General features: G+C 48.0%; 1 protein-coding gene across 8 annotated transcripts in view; it reads left to right on the plus strand.

Moving 5' to 3' along the window:
- LOC119971908 (serine/threonine-protein kinase BRSK2) overlaps nucleotides 1–16,555 on the plus strand; it is a 1,145,911-nt gene that overhangs the window by 956,880 nt on the left and 172,476 nt on the right. For all 8 annotated transcript variants that reach the window (XM_038808215.1, XM_038808217.1, XM_038808213.1 and 5 more), the window contains one exon: nucleotides 549–617. In XM_038808215.1, coding sequence (XP_038664143.1) covers nucleotides 549–617 — 69 coding nt within the window. The remainder of the gene's footprint in view (nucleotides 1–548; nucleotides 618–16,555) is intronic.

Genomic DNA, 16,555 nt, shown 5'->3' on the forward strand with positions numbered 1-16,555 from the left:
GCTCACGATCGGGGCCCACTGATCTGCAGGCGGGCCTGTGCCGTGGCGGCACTTCTTTCTTCCGCGCCGGCCTCTGTAGGGTTCCACCATGGCAGGCGCGGAGGAGACACCCCCCCCCCTGTGCGTGCACCAGAATACACTGGCCAGTCTGCGCATTCGTGGAACCACACCGGCTGTTCTGCACATGCGCTAACTCATGCAGTGTATACGGCGTCGTCTGGTGCGGCGCCAACCCATCAGGAGCCGGCCTAGCCCCTGGAAGTGCGGAGAATTCCGGTACTTTAGGGCAGCCCGCCGCCGGAGTGGCTCGCACCGATTTTTACGTCGGCATCAAGCCATCGCGCAGATTCGAGAGAATCCCGCCTTATAACTCCAAGAGAAGGTCGACTGTCTTGTATTTCCCACAGTGGGACAGATCCATGTGCATAAGAGATGACAGTGCAGAAAATAAAAAGATTCAAAGATGGTGCTGCAGTGGTGTTTTACGTTGATCAGTAATCATCGTTCTGAACAGAAGTTTTTCTAATTGAAAAATGTTTTCAATTTAGGGAGAAAAGTATGATGGTCGGAAAGCAGATGTCTGGAGCTGTGGTGTCATCCTTTTTGCACTCTTGGTGGTAAGTCATTTGGGTATTTTCCTCGAGTCTTGCAAATACTGAATGGGTTTTTGATGTTCAGAGACTTATTATAAGAGGATTAGTATTTTGTGTTTTTCACTTAATGTAATTTTGATCTATTTGCTCCCACGTCTTTTAGAATTAATGATAATTTTATGCAGTACATTTGTTAAAGTGATTCTGTTGTGAAGATGTGCTGCTGTGCTGGAAAGCAGCAGTGAGTTCAGTACCCAGGAGGTTTCATTTGACAGCATTATCACTTGTCTCCATATCCGACAATCAGCGCGTGTAGAGATGTTGATGGATCTATTTGGCTTCCAGTAATCTTCAACAATGCAGTGAGATCATGTTGTGCTTTTCAGCTGGGCTACCTGAATGGTAAACTCCAGAAGGTGTTGTGCTTAATTGTATCAGTTTATTTGTACACATGATTGTTGTCGGGTGTTGGTTACAGTTCGCTAGGTCTGAGAAAGTCTTCATAGTCATACGTAGGTTAACTGCAATTCTTTATTGACCCTTGGAACTATTTATGAATATACAGTAAAGGGTACAAGCTCTGAGCTGTCTCCGTGCTTGCTGATACACACCGCTCCGTCCAACACTGAACTGATTCCTGAATGCAAGAGATGTGCTCTCTCATATCACCGTGTGGGCAATACAACCCCATGGCCATAACTTCCTGGTTCCCCCAGCGTCACATTTAAGGATACCCCAATCATGTGCTGGGGAATACCCCAAGGAGGTTCCCACGTAAGGGTGTTGTCTAGAAGTGCTAACTTCACCTCGACAATTGCGCAGGTCTGGGACCCATCCGACATAAGTGATTTAAATCACTAACTTCACATGGTTCTGCCAGTTTTACCCTGAAAGCTATTCTGAAAGATTGCAAGGGAAAGAACTCACTTCTAACTCCAGAGTAACTATTAAAATTCCCAGATTCAGCCTCGCATGAGACACCCCGCACAAGTGACTCCCCCCCCCCCAAGGAACCCCGTCCACAATCCCGCCCCGACCTGATCCCATACTTCCCAGCTGGAACAGACCCCCCCCCCCCCCCCAATACCTGGTTAGCACTGCTGCCTCACAGTGCCGTGGACTTAGGTTCGATTTCACAGGTCACTACCTGTGCGGAGTTTTCACGTTCTCCCCGTCTCTGCGTATGTTTCCTCCCACAGTCCAAAGATGGGGTTACGGGGAAAGAGTGGGGGAATGAGCCTAGGTAGGGTGCTCTTTCAGAGGGTCGGTGCGGATTTGATGGGCCGAATGGCCTCCTTCCTTGCTTTAGGAATTTTATGAACCGACCACGAATCCCTCCCATCCCTTCTGGTCCGGCCCACCCCTCTTCGGTCAGATTTTCCCCCACCTTGAGCCCCTCTTCCCACCGCTCAAACCCTTGCTCCAACCACACTCCCAACTCCGAAATCCCTGTGGTCCACCCTGCCCTGCCATTGACCCCCCTCCCCTCTCGTCTGCCCTGAACCCCCCACTCCCCCCCCGCCCCCACTCCCCCTCCAATCCATCTGGCTCCCTCATCCCTCCTCTCCTCCCATCCAATCTGTCCACTCTCCTGCTTGGCCCACCCGCCCCCCCTCATCTGGTCCGGCCACCCCCACCGGTCTGCCTGTGCGCTCACCTGTCCAGTCCGCCCTGCCCCAGCCCCTCCTGTCCAGTCCGCCCTGCCCCAGCCCCTCCTGTCCAGTCCGCCCTGCCCCAGCCCCTCCTGTCCAGTCCGCCCTGCCCCAGCCCCTCCTGTCCAGTCCGCCCTGCCCCAGCCCCTCCTGTCCAGTCCGCCCTGCCCCAGCCCCTCCTGTCCAGTCCGCCCTGCCCCAGCCCCTCCCGTCTAGGCTGCCCCAGTCCCTCCTGTCCGATTTGCCGTGCTCCCTCCCGTCCAACCTGAGTGAGGAGGGATGGACGAGACAGAGACTTTGGGATCACAGCAATGGAGCGTAGCAAGTTATGGACATATATGTGCCAGAGCCTTATACTGCGCCTCTACAAATCTTTACTCAATGTATCTTAAGTGATTACCGTTCATCTTCTGTCTTACATTGTTATTACTATCATACATTTACATTGTCAATCCTATCATACATTTACATTGTCAATCCTATCATACATTTACGTTGTCAATCCTACATTCTCATCACCCTATCTCCCACCCTTCAAGTCCTTGAATTCAAAGGTTCACTTGGGCAGGAGGCCTGATAACCAATTTGCAACACAGTCAGAGAAGTGGTGGACTCTGTCACTGCTGCTTCTCCCTCTAGGTTTGGGGGTTGTTCAAGCATTTGGGTATGTTTTCATCCTTTTGTGCTGAACTTGGCGCAGCGTAGTTTCAGTGGCTGCAGTGTTGACCTGCCGTAATGTCTGCTGTAATGTCTAATGTCTTTGGAGCTGGAGTTTGAGGCTCAACGGACTGCTGGTCGCGCTCTTTTCCATTCTCCACTGGAGGTATTGCGGTTAGCTCCGGGCCCATCGAATGGTACGTCCGTTGTTCGAAGCCAGAGGTTTTTTAAAACATGGTGCTTTGTCCAACATGATTGTTACACTGATTCCTGTGTCTAACTTAACATTTGTTAAATGGCCGTTGACTCACGCCCGCATTCCAAAATTAGAAACCAAAATCTTTGACCTGACTCAAGAATATTGGCTGTGCGTCCTCTGGGATTGCAGTCTCCGCCTCGTCGATAATCTTTGGACCTTCTGTGCGTTTCAGAGATTTTGTCTTGCACCGTTTGCTGTAGTATCCAGTCCTGTTGCACTGAAAGCACTGGACTGAAATTGCAGGACGTTGGTCTTGCCTGTGGAGACGCTTTGCTCTAAAACATTGGCATGGTCGCTCTGCTGGCCGGTTGTTTTCCCTGGCCCTGTGCCTTCGTTGCTTAACTAGCTGACCTGTGGATTGTGGCCTCTGCACCTCCGTTTATCTTCTCCAGTTGCTTTCCATTATGTGAAGCCCCTGAGAGTTAATTTTCCAGGAAAAAGATGTTTGTATTTGCTCAAACGCTGTGCTTCACCTCATCTAGATTCAAGGCCAATCCTTCATAAACCAAACCATGAGTGCCTCGCTGCTGTACTATCTGTGTTTCCCTTGATGATATTTGTTTGGAGTTTCTCAGCTGGGTACGTTCAGCAAGTTTAAAAGGCTGTCGAACTAGTGTCTTTTCATCAGTACTTTCCCCGTTTCCCAAAGCATGCTGGATTAAATGACATTCTTAAAATTATGTCAAAAGGTTGTTTTTTTTCCTCCAAATGTGCACCCAAATTGTTTTAATGTTGCAGTTGTAAACCATCAAAGGAAAATATGGAAGATGAAAGTTTAAAATAATGCAGGGGAAGAACTCCGGTGTCATTTTCCACGTTCGCAGTCGCTAACTGCTGCCCGGGAACTAATGGCCTCACCTGGGAGATCTCATCAGGGCGCCGTTTAGCACTGGTTTCCACAAACATGGACCAGTCGTGACAGCACCTCGTGGCGTCTCCCAGGCCTGTGGAGACCAGCGGGTGGCCGGGGACAGAGCAGGGTGGCACCCAGGCACTTCCCAGGCACCTTGGCACTGTCGGTCGGCCATCCTGGCAGTTCCACCCTATTATTGCCTGGGTGGCACTGCCAGGCCAGCAGGCGCACTGCCATGGTACCAGGCTCCCATTGCCAAGGCTCCCATGATGCCATGTCGCCCATGCTAGGGGTTGGCCCCAGGGGTACCTTACTTAAAAGAGTAAAAGAGGTGGGATAGAGGTGGGATGCGGGGGGGGGGTTCAAAGACCCCAGAAGAGGTAGGTTGTGTGAAGTGGGGGGGTTCCTGAGGCCACGGTGGTGGCGCTGAGTGGGGTCGGAAGATCGGGGCTGCCTTTAAAAACGCTGCCCTGACCCACGAGTAGTCTTCCTTCAATGGCGAGCTGAGCTCCCCAGTGCAGGAAGTGACAAAAGTGCGACCTTGACGGGGAGTTCCTCCCCGAGGGCAAAATAAACGGCAAATTGCCTTCCAATAGTGGGAACTTTCTCGGTGCTGCAGGCACTGAAAAACACCGTGCAAAACCCACCCGAAACCGGAAATAGAATTCTGTTCCTCTGAATCCTGCCCTATGTTTTGGGAATCTCCACCTTGTGGCTGGTCAAATTAAATTCAACAAAGCACACTTAACCCTGTCTTCTCGGCCTGGGGTCGGTGTGGCCTTCCAACCACTGGTCTGGATGTTGGTCACGAGGGGTTGGAGGTGGCTGAGTTGGTCGAGTCAGCCCCCCCCCCCCCATGTTGTTGTCGCTGGGCTTTTGGTGAGATGGCACGATGGAAGTGATGGTGCCTCGTGCTTCAATCGTCAGAATCCTTGAGAGACCCTGATGAGTGATTGTTGATCTTGACCCTGCCCTATCCGTGATTTTGGCCTTTTTTGTACACCAGTGAAGACGTCTTCATCCTGAGGACTGCCTTGAATTCCTGCAACTTGGTTGCAGGACTTTCCTCCTAGTTGATCATGTTGTTGTTGACTTGAAGTTGTCAATTTTGTACGTTTACATGGAAGGGAATGGGGTGGAGATGATGGCCGACCATTGATATCATTTTTAACCGAATGTTGAATACATTATTCTTTGTCCAAAATATATGTAGATTTTATTTGGTCTAATAATCCTTGCGGTGGAAGGAAGGGGGTGATTTCTGGGTTTTTTCTTTATTCGTTCATGGGATGTGGGTGTCGCTGGGTGGGCCAGCATTTATTCCCATCCCTGAGGGAATTTAATAGTCAACCACCTTTCAGTTGATCTGGAGTCACGTGTAGGCCAGACCAGGGAAGGGCAGCAGATCTGCTTCGCCAAAGAATATTAGTGAACCAGATGGGTCTTCACGACAATTGACAATGGTTTCATAGTCATCATCAGGCTTTTAATTCCAGATTTGTTTTATTGAATTCAAATTTCACCACCTTCCCTGGTGGGATTCGAGCCCAGTTCCCAGAGAATTACTCTGGGTCTCTGTATTACTAGCCCAGTGACAATACCACAATGCCACGGCCTCTCCGTGGTTACTTCCCTCCCGTCCCACCTAAAAGAAAAATAAGCAGAGCCGGGGTGGGGAATGGGGGTTGACGGTGTTAGTTTGTCCTCGCTGTGATCAAGGAACGTGCCTCCCAGTCAGAGCTAACCACTTTCAGTTTGTTGTCTTTTAACTCCAATCCTGAGCATTGGTGTCTTTATCTTTTTAAGCCTGGGCAGACTATTCGTTAGCCTGATGAGGACTGGGATATATTTGTTTCTTCCCTAAGGTCTAGTCTTTTCTCCTGAGATGGATCTCCTTTCCTGAATTGCTGTTGAAACTTTACTGAGAATAAGGGTGGCTCTGACTCTACCTTACGAGACGGTGTTTCCCCTCCACCTGCCCGGGAGGTTTCTTCACTTCTTTTCTCCCATCTGGAGAGGGGCGGGCATCATGGTTCTGGCATTGACTTGGCCTGGTCGGGTGGTGCGGGGCCCCGGGACATCGGGGGAGAGGACCGGACCTCCCTCCCAGGGCACCAGCAATGTGGGTGTCTGGACGGTTCTTCTTTGATGTTGGGGTTCCCCATTGCTTGGGGTCAATTTGTGAGTGCCTGGAGCGTGTTGCCGGGGGAGGTGGTGGAAGAAGATACAATAGCGGCATTTAAGAGGCATCTTGATGGATACATGAATAGGGTGGGAATAGAGGGATAGGAATCCCTGTAATGCAGAAGGTTTTAGTTTCGACCGGCATCATGATCGGCGCAGGCTTGGAGGGCCAAAGGGCCGGTTCCTGTGCTGTACTGTTCTTTGTTCGTTATATGTCCCTTCTTCCTGCGTGGCAGGAGAAGTGCCTTGTCCTGATTAGGATTGGCTCGGTACAATCTCGATGGGATGTGAGGGTTGAGGGGGGGGGGGGGGGGGGGGGGGGGGGGGTGGAAGTTCCTGGGGTTAGATTCCCCTGAGTCTATTTGTGATGGTGCTGGGCTAGACCACGCCCGACACCAGACTCGGCTTCCTGCTGTCCCCAAGGAATGGGGGTGTCCTTTTCTTTTCCCCGGGGCAGGAGTGAGGTCCCTCTGTAGTTCAGTTGGGAGGCTCTAGTCCATTTTTGTATGCCTTGGTGGGTAGCCCATGCAGCACCGTAGTCCGTACAAATAGTTCTGACAGTGCTTGTTCTTTCTCCTTGTCTGTTTTCTTCCTTATGAGAGAATGAGGTGTGGCTTCCATTGAATCCCTGACTTGGTTCTTCGTTTTCTTCTGAGTACTTATGGAATGTTTCGATGGCGAGTCTCAGTGCCATGGTCTGTTTTTTTTTTTATAAATTCATTTTTTCCAATTAAGGGTCAATTTAGCATAGCCAATCGACCTGCCCTGCATATCTTTGGGTTGTGGTGGTGAAACCCACGCAAACACGGGGAGAGTGTGCAAACTCCTCATGGACAGTGACCCAGAGCCATGAGACACCGATGCTAACCACTGTGCATCCGTGCTGCCTATATGGTCTTTGTTATAAGTGGTCTTGTGGTTACCTTTCAGCTTTTTCATGAGTGGTCCTGGTTGTCGAGTTACAGCCCCCCCCCCCCCCCCCTTTCTCCCTGGGCGGGTTTCTCCCTTCCCGGCCGGGATCTGTTAATATTCTTCTTGGTCTTGCGCCTTATGGCTATTCTGGTGCCCCCAAAGGGACCTGTCATTGTTCGGTGGTCTGACGGCCTGTTCCTCCCTTGGACCTGAGACCCAGAGGGTGGGGTTTGGTAGCTAGGGTCTTGCTTTTTGCTTGTTTCTTACTCTTTAAACGTTTCTTAATGTTCTATGGGAGACCCTCGTTTGAGGTTTGAGGCTTGGGATCTCCTTGGACATGTCGTGCTCGGTCCTCTCCTTATCGTCTTATAGATATATGATGGTTGTCTGATCTGTCCTGGTACAGTAAGGGCATTTGATTGTGATATGGGTGTCAATGTAATTCCCTCAAGCTCTGGGGTTCTCGGGTATATTTCTACCACTGTTATTTTCTGTTCTAAAGCTGTGGGTATGATACAACTCTGTGTTGTTGACTGTATCCTGCCTGGTGCTGACCAATTTTGTTTATGTGGCAGGAACACATTGGGGATTTTGTCCCCAACTCATCCAGTCTCACTTGTTCCTATATTGGCATCGACCTTTGTTATGTGTTGTACCTGTTTTGCACTGATACCTTATGTTTTTTTTTCTTTTTCCTTTGTTTTAATGTGAGTACTATAAAGAAACTTGAAAATGTTACAGATACCTGGTCAGCTCTCAGCTGTGGCTAGGACCAGATGCCATAACTCTTTTAAGTTATCATGCGGTGCAGAAAGATCGATTTGTTCCAGGAATGCAAATATAAGAAATAAGGCGTGGTTATTTTGTAAACAAACTTTATTACAACAAAAGAGAAGAAAAGAATATTTAAACTTCCATTTCAGCTCTGACAGTAACGTCGTGAACACAGCCCAGTCCATTACATGAACCTGCCTCCGATCCATTGACTCCATCTATACCTCCCGCTGCCTGGGGAAAGCGGGCAGCATAATCCCCTCCCACCCGGCTTACTCACTCTTCCAACTTCTTCTATCAGGCAGGAGATACAGAAGTCTGAGAACATGCACGAATCGAGTCAAAAACAGCTTCTTCCCCGCTGTTACCAGACTCCTCAACGACCCTCTTATAGGCTGACCTGATTAACACTACACCCCTGTATGCTTCACCCAATGCCGGTGTTATATAGTTATATTGTGGACCTTGTTATGCCCTATTATGTATTTTTTTTTAAAAATTCTTTTCATGAACCTAATGATCTGTTGAGCCGCTTGCAACTGTGGAACAGGCCATACTGGTTCACTTGCTCTTTAACGTAGCAGGTCCAAAAATATTTCAAAATTCCTTCTCAACACTACGAATGCTCCAAAGAAATCTAAATTTCATAACAATCTTACTTTTTCATAACGAAAATACTTTTCATTGGACCTCAGTACGTGTGACAATAAACAAAATCCAAATCCAAATTACATGCAGTTTCTTAACCTTAACACACTAGTTCTCATTAAGCATCACTTTACATAACCATGCAACTCTCTTGCTGCTTACACAGACAGGCCAAGGCAAAATTGCCTTCTTGAAGAAATTTTTCTTCTGTTGGGACACTTGTTCAGAACCCTTTCCAAAAGCCTACCTCGATGGTAACTTTCATGATCTCACTGCCTGCTTTCCAAAGTCTTCTCCCTGTAACTGTTCAGAACAGCATTCTTTCTTGCTCTCTCTTTATACTCCACCCATCCCCTCTGCAAAGATTCTCCCCTGTGGTGTCCAGACTAGAATCCATTATTGTTATCTTGGTTGATTCCCCGCTCTCGTTCCTACAAAATAACAGAGCTATGCCATTCATATGTAACTAACCTACCATTGACCAACAAATAAGTAATCAGACTCTATGATGGGATAATGGCTGGTCAAACAAGGTTGGCCTGAATGACAATGGATCTTGAGTTGATCATCCTGGCTGAAACGGACATCCTGTTTCTTCCCACTAACAAGGTTAAGTCTGGATGGAACAAGGCAAAACAAGCTGTGGGCATACCTCTCTCACTCTGCTGCTCACAGTCTTTTCCCTCAGTCGTTAACCCCTAAATTACCTGCTACATCTTGGACCCCACTTTTGGACCCAACTCCTAATATGTCCCTATCATGACAAAAACCTCAATAAAAACACATTTTTAAAAAAGAGGCCAGAATTAGATCAGCGCAGATTTTGCAGGCGTTTATGGAGCCTGAGGATGCGGCAGAGCTAGGGAGGGCTGAGGCCATGGACAAATTTGAAAACAAGAGTGAGAATTTTAAAATCAAGAGGTTTCCTGATTAGGTGCCCATTCTAGGTCAATGGGCACAGGGGCAAGAGGCAAGCAGCAGTGTTTTGGGTGACCTCAAGTTTATAGAGAGTAGAATGTTAGAGATTAGCCAGACGACATTGGAATAGTCAAGTCTAGAAGTAACAAATGAATGAATCAGGATTTCAGCTTCTGATGAGCTCAGGTTGCAGCCCAGTTCAGTCTCAAACAGCTTCCAGGGAGAGAAATGGAAACGGTGGCTAGGGAATTGAATTTTCCCAATGGCTTTTGTCTTCTCAATATTCAATTGCATGACATGTGTGCCCACCCAATACTGGATGTCAGATAAGCTGTCTGATTATTTAGTAGCAGTAGAGGGATTGAAAGAGGTGCCAGTGAGGTGGAGCTAGGTGTCGTAAGCCTATGTGTGAAAACCAACGCTGTGCCTTCAGGCAATGTCACCAAGGGACAGCACGTAGTAGAGTATTAAAAACTCATTATAGGTTCCTAACATTTCTCATACTTGCTTCCCTTTTGAATTTCCTATAATGTCTTGTAAGCATAATCTGCTCTGGGGTATTATGTGATATTCTCCTGTCTTGGGGCCATTCCTACATTTGTCTTGAATCGTTTCCTATTGATCATGGTTAAATGTCAGATAACTCGAGATCATTATGAAATTTAGTTTTCTTTGGAGCAATGGTAATTTTGAGAAGGAATTTTGAAATCTCTTTGGTCCTGCTACGTTAAAGAGCAAGTGAGCCAGCATGGCCTGTTCCATAGTTGCAAGAATACCGTACACTGCTATCTCGCAGGCCCCGCCATCCCCTTTCTCTGCCAGTTCATTATCCAGTTCCCTTTGAATATTGTCAACACAAGTTTCTGATAAGCACCATCTTTTGTAAAATGCTGTTAAATCTAAACTTCCTGTTCAACTTCCACTTTCCTTGCTTGAATCTGTGTATCCTTTTTGACATAATAATTATACCAAATAGAACATTGGGATTCAAGTTACCCACGATCCCAAGAATTTTGAATATCAGCTGCAGGAATATTGTTCGATATTCCAAACAGAAATGAACTTGGAGGACCTCAGAAACCTAAAAATAGATGAACAATTTGTTTTGAATTTGGCTTTGTAATCTTGCAAAGAAGCAAAATATTTGACATTTTATTTTCTTACAATTGCCGTTGTTAAGATTGATGAGGAGGTTTTCATTCAAGGTGACGTCCGTTCATATCTCATTAACCTCAGTCAGCAGCTAAAAGGGGAGGGTAGTTACTTAGTTGATGAATTGTTTGCGGGTTGAGGAAAGGATTGTTAAACGTTGGTTAAATATGTGCAATGTAAATTGCGTCACAAAAACATTTTTGTAAAAGCTAATAAAAATGTTTAAAGAAAAAAGATTGAGCGACAGAAAAATTGCATAAATGCTTCCATTTGCATTTGGAACCATGGTGAACCTAATTATACTAAACTTATTGTACACCACAAGAACATATGATTTGACATTTTGAAACAGCCATTTTTCTTTCATCATTATTTAATGCGGGTCCTGATCTCTGCTTCTGTGCTTTTGACATTAATTACACAGGCTTGTCCTTTGAACAGAAAGCTTTTATTTAGAGCCAACATTAATCATGGCCTGGGGATCAATTCTGTTGCACACTGAAATATGTATTTGACGCTGAGGCTTAAACACTGAGGGTTTACCTTAAATCGCAGAGACTTTTGTCATTACTTCTTCATGTAAAAAAGAACCCAATGGAGTTGCATTTATTTTAAGAGATTGGTCTAAATCGCCATTCCAAATATACAAGAATCAATCACTTTATTTTTTGAGATGATTATTTTTTAATTGCAGTAGGGCAGCACGGCAGCATAGTGGTTAGCACAATTGCTTCACAGCTCCAGGGTCCCAGGTTCGATTCCCGGCTTGGGTCACTGTCTCTGCGGAGTCTGCACGTTCTCCCTGTGTCTGCGTGGGTTTCCTCCGGGTGCTCCGGTTTCCTCCCACAGTCCAAAGATGTGCAGGGTAGGTGGATTGGCCATGCTAAATTGCCCTTAGTGTCCAAAATTGCCCTTAGTGTTGGGTGGGGTTACTGGGTCATGGGGATAGGGTGGAGATGTGTGGCCGGGTAGGGTGCTCTTTCCAAGAGCCGGTGCAGACACGATGGGCTGAATGGCCTCCTTCTGTACTGTAAATTCTATCTATAATACATTCTCTGTCTTTCCGGCAATGCTGCCTCGGATTTCCGGCAGTAATCCATTTAAGTCCCCATTGACGTCAGCAAGGCCGAAGAAGCCCAGTATCCAAAGGGCCCAGAAAATCCAGCCCATTAAATTGGGAGGTTGCTCGCCAGTGGATAATATACAGCTATTTTTTTTAGCCTATTAGGTATATCGCAGTGTTTTTCTTTATAAAACAACCTTTAACAAATGTTATATACTAGTTCCGATTAGTGTAAACAAGATATTGTGTAAATACTATGGATGTCATGGGGCAGGGTGTCACATTGCTCATCCCCCTGTTGCAAGAGTTGGCAGGCAGCCGACGCGCACTGCAGCCCAAGCCCATGTCCACCAGGCTAAACAGGCAGAGAGTGGGACTCCTGCCTCTCGGTGGAAGGGGCAGACACACAAGGATGTGCAATGGAGTTCAGAGTGAGGCCGGTCCTGGGCCTTTAGGTCAGGAAGGGATCCTGTAAATTCGGGAAGGGGCTGGTGGGAGGTGGGACGGTGGGTTTTAGAGTCTGGGCAAGGTGGTTAAAAAGGGGGAGACTATCATCTTTGTGGAGGGGGCTGCCACTGATGCACACAGAGCACCCCCACCAAAGGCCGACCTGCTGGCCTACCTGCCTAAAAGCAGTTTGCTTAAAAGAAGGCCTGCACCCTGTGAATTTACACTCAATTTAGTATTAATTGGCAGCTGGCGGACTCCATTCTGCCCTTGGATGGAAGTACCACCTTTGGATTGCTGTCGCTCAATCATATTGACCAATACCTCTCCTTTCCCTCCTGGTACAGCACTGCAGTGGCCAGAAGTGGTACTGCAGCACTGTGCCTAAGCCCAAGTCCCGGGACAGCACTTCAGCTAAGCACCAGGAATCCTGGGGGTGGAGGGTAGGGGATGCCCTAGGGGATTGGGAGAGGGCTGGGGTTGATCTCGGTCTCAGTGGTTAGTCTGATTACGAAGGTAGGGGAGGGGGGGCTGGAGATCCCAGGTGCCCAAGAGAAGGGTGCCTCAAATCTGAAGGGGATTCATATTGAGGCATCTCATCCTTTCCCGCCCGAGATGAAGGGTGAAGACTGTTTCTCTTTGGCACCCTGATCCAACCAGCACTTGCCAGCCTGGCCATTATTATTTGTAATATAATACCAAGTACATGGAAAGCCAAAGATACCACCAGAATTGAGCAGCTTGTTAGAAAATATGATACCAATCAAGACAAGTGAGTGCCTATGTGAGTGTCTGTGTGAGTGAGTGTCGGAGTGAGTGAGTGTCGGAGTGAGTGAGTGTCAGAGTAAGTGAGTTTCAGAGTGAGTGAGTGTCTGAGTGAGTGTCTGAGTGAGTGTCTGAGTGAGTGTCAGAGTGAGTGTCAGAGTGAGTGTCGGAGTGAGTGAGTGTCTGTGTGAGTGAGTGTCGGAGTGAGTGAGTGTCGGAGTGAGCGAGTGTCGGAGTGAGCGAGTGTCGGAGTGAGTGAGTGTCGGAGTGAGTGAGTTTCAGAGTGAGTGAGTGTCTGAGTCAGTTGGTTTGTCTGAATGTTTCATTTGAGTCACTCTTACATTCTGTTGGTTCGCCCAGTTGAACAGCAAAGAATGTAAAACTGGTTACTCAGTTCTAATATTTTAAAAGAAAGGGCAGAAAATATGCCAATATTCACTTCGGCATGTCGAGTCCACATGAACTAGGGGATTCAGATTTAAGATTTGGGGGAAGCGAAGCAAAGGAAATGTTAGTTAGTAGAACAAATTAGTTAGATTAAAAGATGTGCGGTGCTGATGTCTGGTGGAGGAAGGGCACTTGGTGCATTTGACCCTTCAAAGGAACAAGGGGCAGGATTCTCCGACCCCCCGTCGGGTCGGAGAATCGCCGGGGGCCAGCGTCAATCCCGCCCCCGTAGTGTCCCGAATTCTCCGCCACCAGAGATTCGGCAGGGGCAGGAATCGTGCCGCGCCATTTGCCCTCCCCCCCCCCTCCCCCCTCCTCCCCCCCTCCCCCCCACCCCCACCCCCATCGATTCTCCGGCCCGCGATGGGCTGAAGTCCCGCCGCTGTCAAGCCGCTCCCGCTGGCGGGAATCAAAACACCTACCTGGCCGGCGGGACTGGCGGCGCGGGCGGGCTCCGGGGTCCTGGGGGGGGGGGTGCGCGGGCGATCTGACCCCGGGGGGTTTCCCCACAGTGGCCTGGCCCGTGATCGGGGCCCACCAATCGGCGGGCGGGCCTGTGCCGTGGGGGCACTCTTTTCCTTCCGCCTTCACCATTGTCTTCACCAGCAGCCGCTGACGCTCCGGCGCATACGCGGACTTATGCCGGCCGGCGAAGTCCTTTCAGCCCCGGCTGGCGTGGCGCCAAAGGCCGTCCATGCCAGCCGGCGGAGCACCAACCACTCCGGCACCTGCCTAGGCCCTCAATGTGAGGGCTTGGCACCTAAAGATGCAGAGACATCCGCACCTTTGGGGCGGCCTGACGCCAGAGTGGTTCACGCCCCTCCAACACGCCGGGACCCCCCCGCCCCGCCGGGTAGGGGAGAATCCCGGCTGAGGATGTAAAAGTCCAAAAAACAAATGCCAGAATAGAGAAGACAAGAAAGATGTTGTTGGAGAGAAAGGTTTAGATCCCAATATATCCGGCAATTTGGCCACAGCCTAACTCGCAATTTACTGGAAAAACAGAAAATAAATGTGATTTTACAAAATGGTTCCTCCCCTGCTGCTGTGTTGGTCTGGGTTACACGTGCACATCTTCAGAAGGTCACTCAGACAGACCACTGACAGAGTTGTGGAAGCCAGCAGCAGGTAAAATATTGTCTGATGTGGAGATGTCCGAATTGGGGGGAGAAAATTGAAAAACAGCTTGGGGCAATAGGAGTAAAAATCAAATTCAGTTATCGATTGTGTACATGATGAAAATCAAGCAAAGCTTTGTGCTGCATCAAATAAAATGCATCAAATGAAGAAAATTACTGTTTCTATTTGACATGACTTGGGATAGATAACTGTGATTTAAAGATTTCCACCTAGGTCTGGGGAGAATAGTGTTTGTTTGTTTTTGTGACACAAGGCCTTGCCAGAAAGATCCACCACTCCAGCGAAATGTAGCCATACTTTGATGTTAAGATCCCTGGGCTCGGAAATTGATTAAGTCAAAGTATGTTTGGGAGCTGATATTTGATATTGATATTTGAGAGTTCAGAGACCAAAATGAATCCCCGAAACATCAAGGGAACCTTGTTCTAAGAGGAGTCAGCTGGTGAAGACAAATGAATCATCTCAGATGCCCGAGAAACTACTGCCCACACTGCGTAAATGTTAGAATTGTTATCATATCAGTTGTCTGACCCTTGAGAATAATCTGATCTTGCCTTCAAATGCGTTTGCATTAATATCAAAATAAAGACATACACCCAGCGGGAAGAACAGCCTTCTGGTTCACACTATCAAAGTAACAACGTTTGGGCTTTCTCCGGATGCTCCGGTTTCCTCCCACAGTTCAAGGATGTGCGGGTTAGTTAGATTGGCCATTCTAAATTTCCCCTTAGCATCCCGAAAGGTTAGGTGGGGTTACTGGGTTCTGGGGATGGGGTGGAGTTGTGGGCTTGGGTAGGGTGCTCTTTCCAAGAGCCGGTGCAGACTCGATGGGCAGAATGGCCTCCTTCTGCACTGTAAATTCTATGATAGACAATGAGGCCAAACAGACATTCCCTGCAACGTCAATCTGACCTTTATCATCCATCGCACAGTCTGCCATAAACCGCTGAAGAGAACCACGTTTTTTAAAGACAATTTCTAGCATTGAAAGAGTCGATTGAATAAGTTAATATTGTATCAGTAGTTTCACACAGAACCTTACTTTTAAATAAGGTTGAATTTATTTATTAGGTTTAGATTAAATGTAATGTTCTGTCAGTATTTATTGCCTTTTGGAGCACATAGGAGAACATGGTGGACATCATGTCTCGTTCTCAATGCATTTTATTTTAGTAAATGGTCATTTTTAGTCCCATGGAACAATATTCCATTGGCTCCTATAAAGGATTTTGGTTCATATAGGAAACCACCCTTATTGCTGTGGGCAAATAGACAAACGTGTCAGGAAAAGCCCACAACATATCAAACTATATTAACCGTTCTTAGTTCTCCTGTTTATACATTAACCTATTTTGTTCATGATAAATTGGCCGGGATTTTATGCTCCCATTCAAGTCGGATGGATTTGGCAACGAGAGAGGAAAATATCGCATGATATCGCATGAACCAAAGTTCCATGTCGACATAAAAGCAAGAAGCGATCGTCCCCTCCCCCCACCATTGGCGGGTCACGTTTCCCGACGTTCAATGTCGAGAACTTCATTGTTATAAATTAACACCTCATTACTGGGTCCAAGCCCCAGCATCATACCCCCCCCCCCCAACCCCCATCGGAAAATGGTCCATGGCGTTGTGATGTCAGAATGGCGTGCAGTGCGACTGGTCTCGGAAGATGTGCACCTGGCGAGCAGTACTCCCAGGGAGCTCGGAGGCGAACTCACACTCTGAGGGAAGAGGGTCATCGCAAGACCATGTCAGGTTAAAACCGAGGGCTGCCAAGGTAAATACTGGGGTGCCAGGGTGGTGCCAGGATTTGCACTGGGTGAAGGTTGTTTCCTGGTGTGCGCTGTACGCTGGGACGACCTTTAAAAATGGCATCCAGATCATCGACTCGCCGAGTTGATGGTTGGGTGGATGAATCAGAGGCCGCCTGACAGCGAGAAGGCTTGGAACCCCTGCCTGCCGGCTTTTTCTTCAAAGTTCCAAACGATGCAACGGGAAAAGCTGCCATTGCTGTCAGTACCGCCCGACAGCGGCCCTTGCTGATATCGGAGTAAATCCCTTTATTCATTATTCCTTTCATGAATAGTA

The sequence above is a fragment of the Scyliorhinus canicula genome, chromosome 9 (assembly GCF_902713615.1).
Source record: "Scyliorhinus canicula chromosome 9, sScyCan1.1, whole genome shotgun sequence".
Lineage (NCBI taxonomy): Eukaryota > Metazoa > Chordata > Chondrichthyes > Carcharhiniformes > Scyliorhinidae > Scyliorhinus > Scyliorhinus canicula.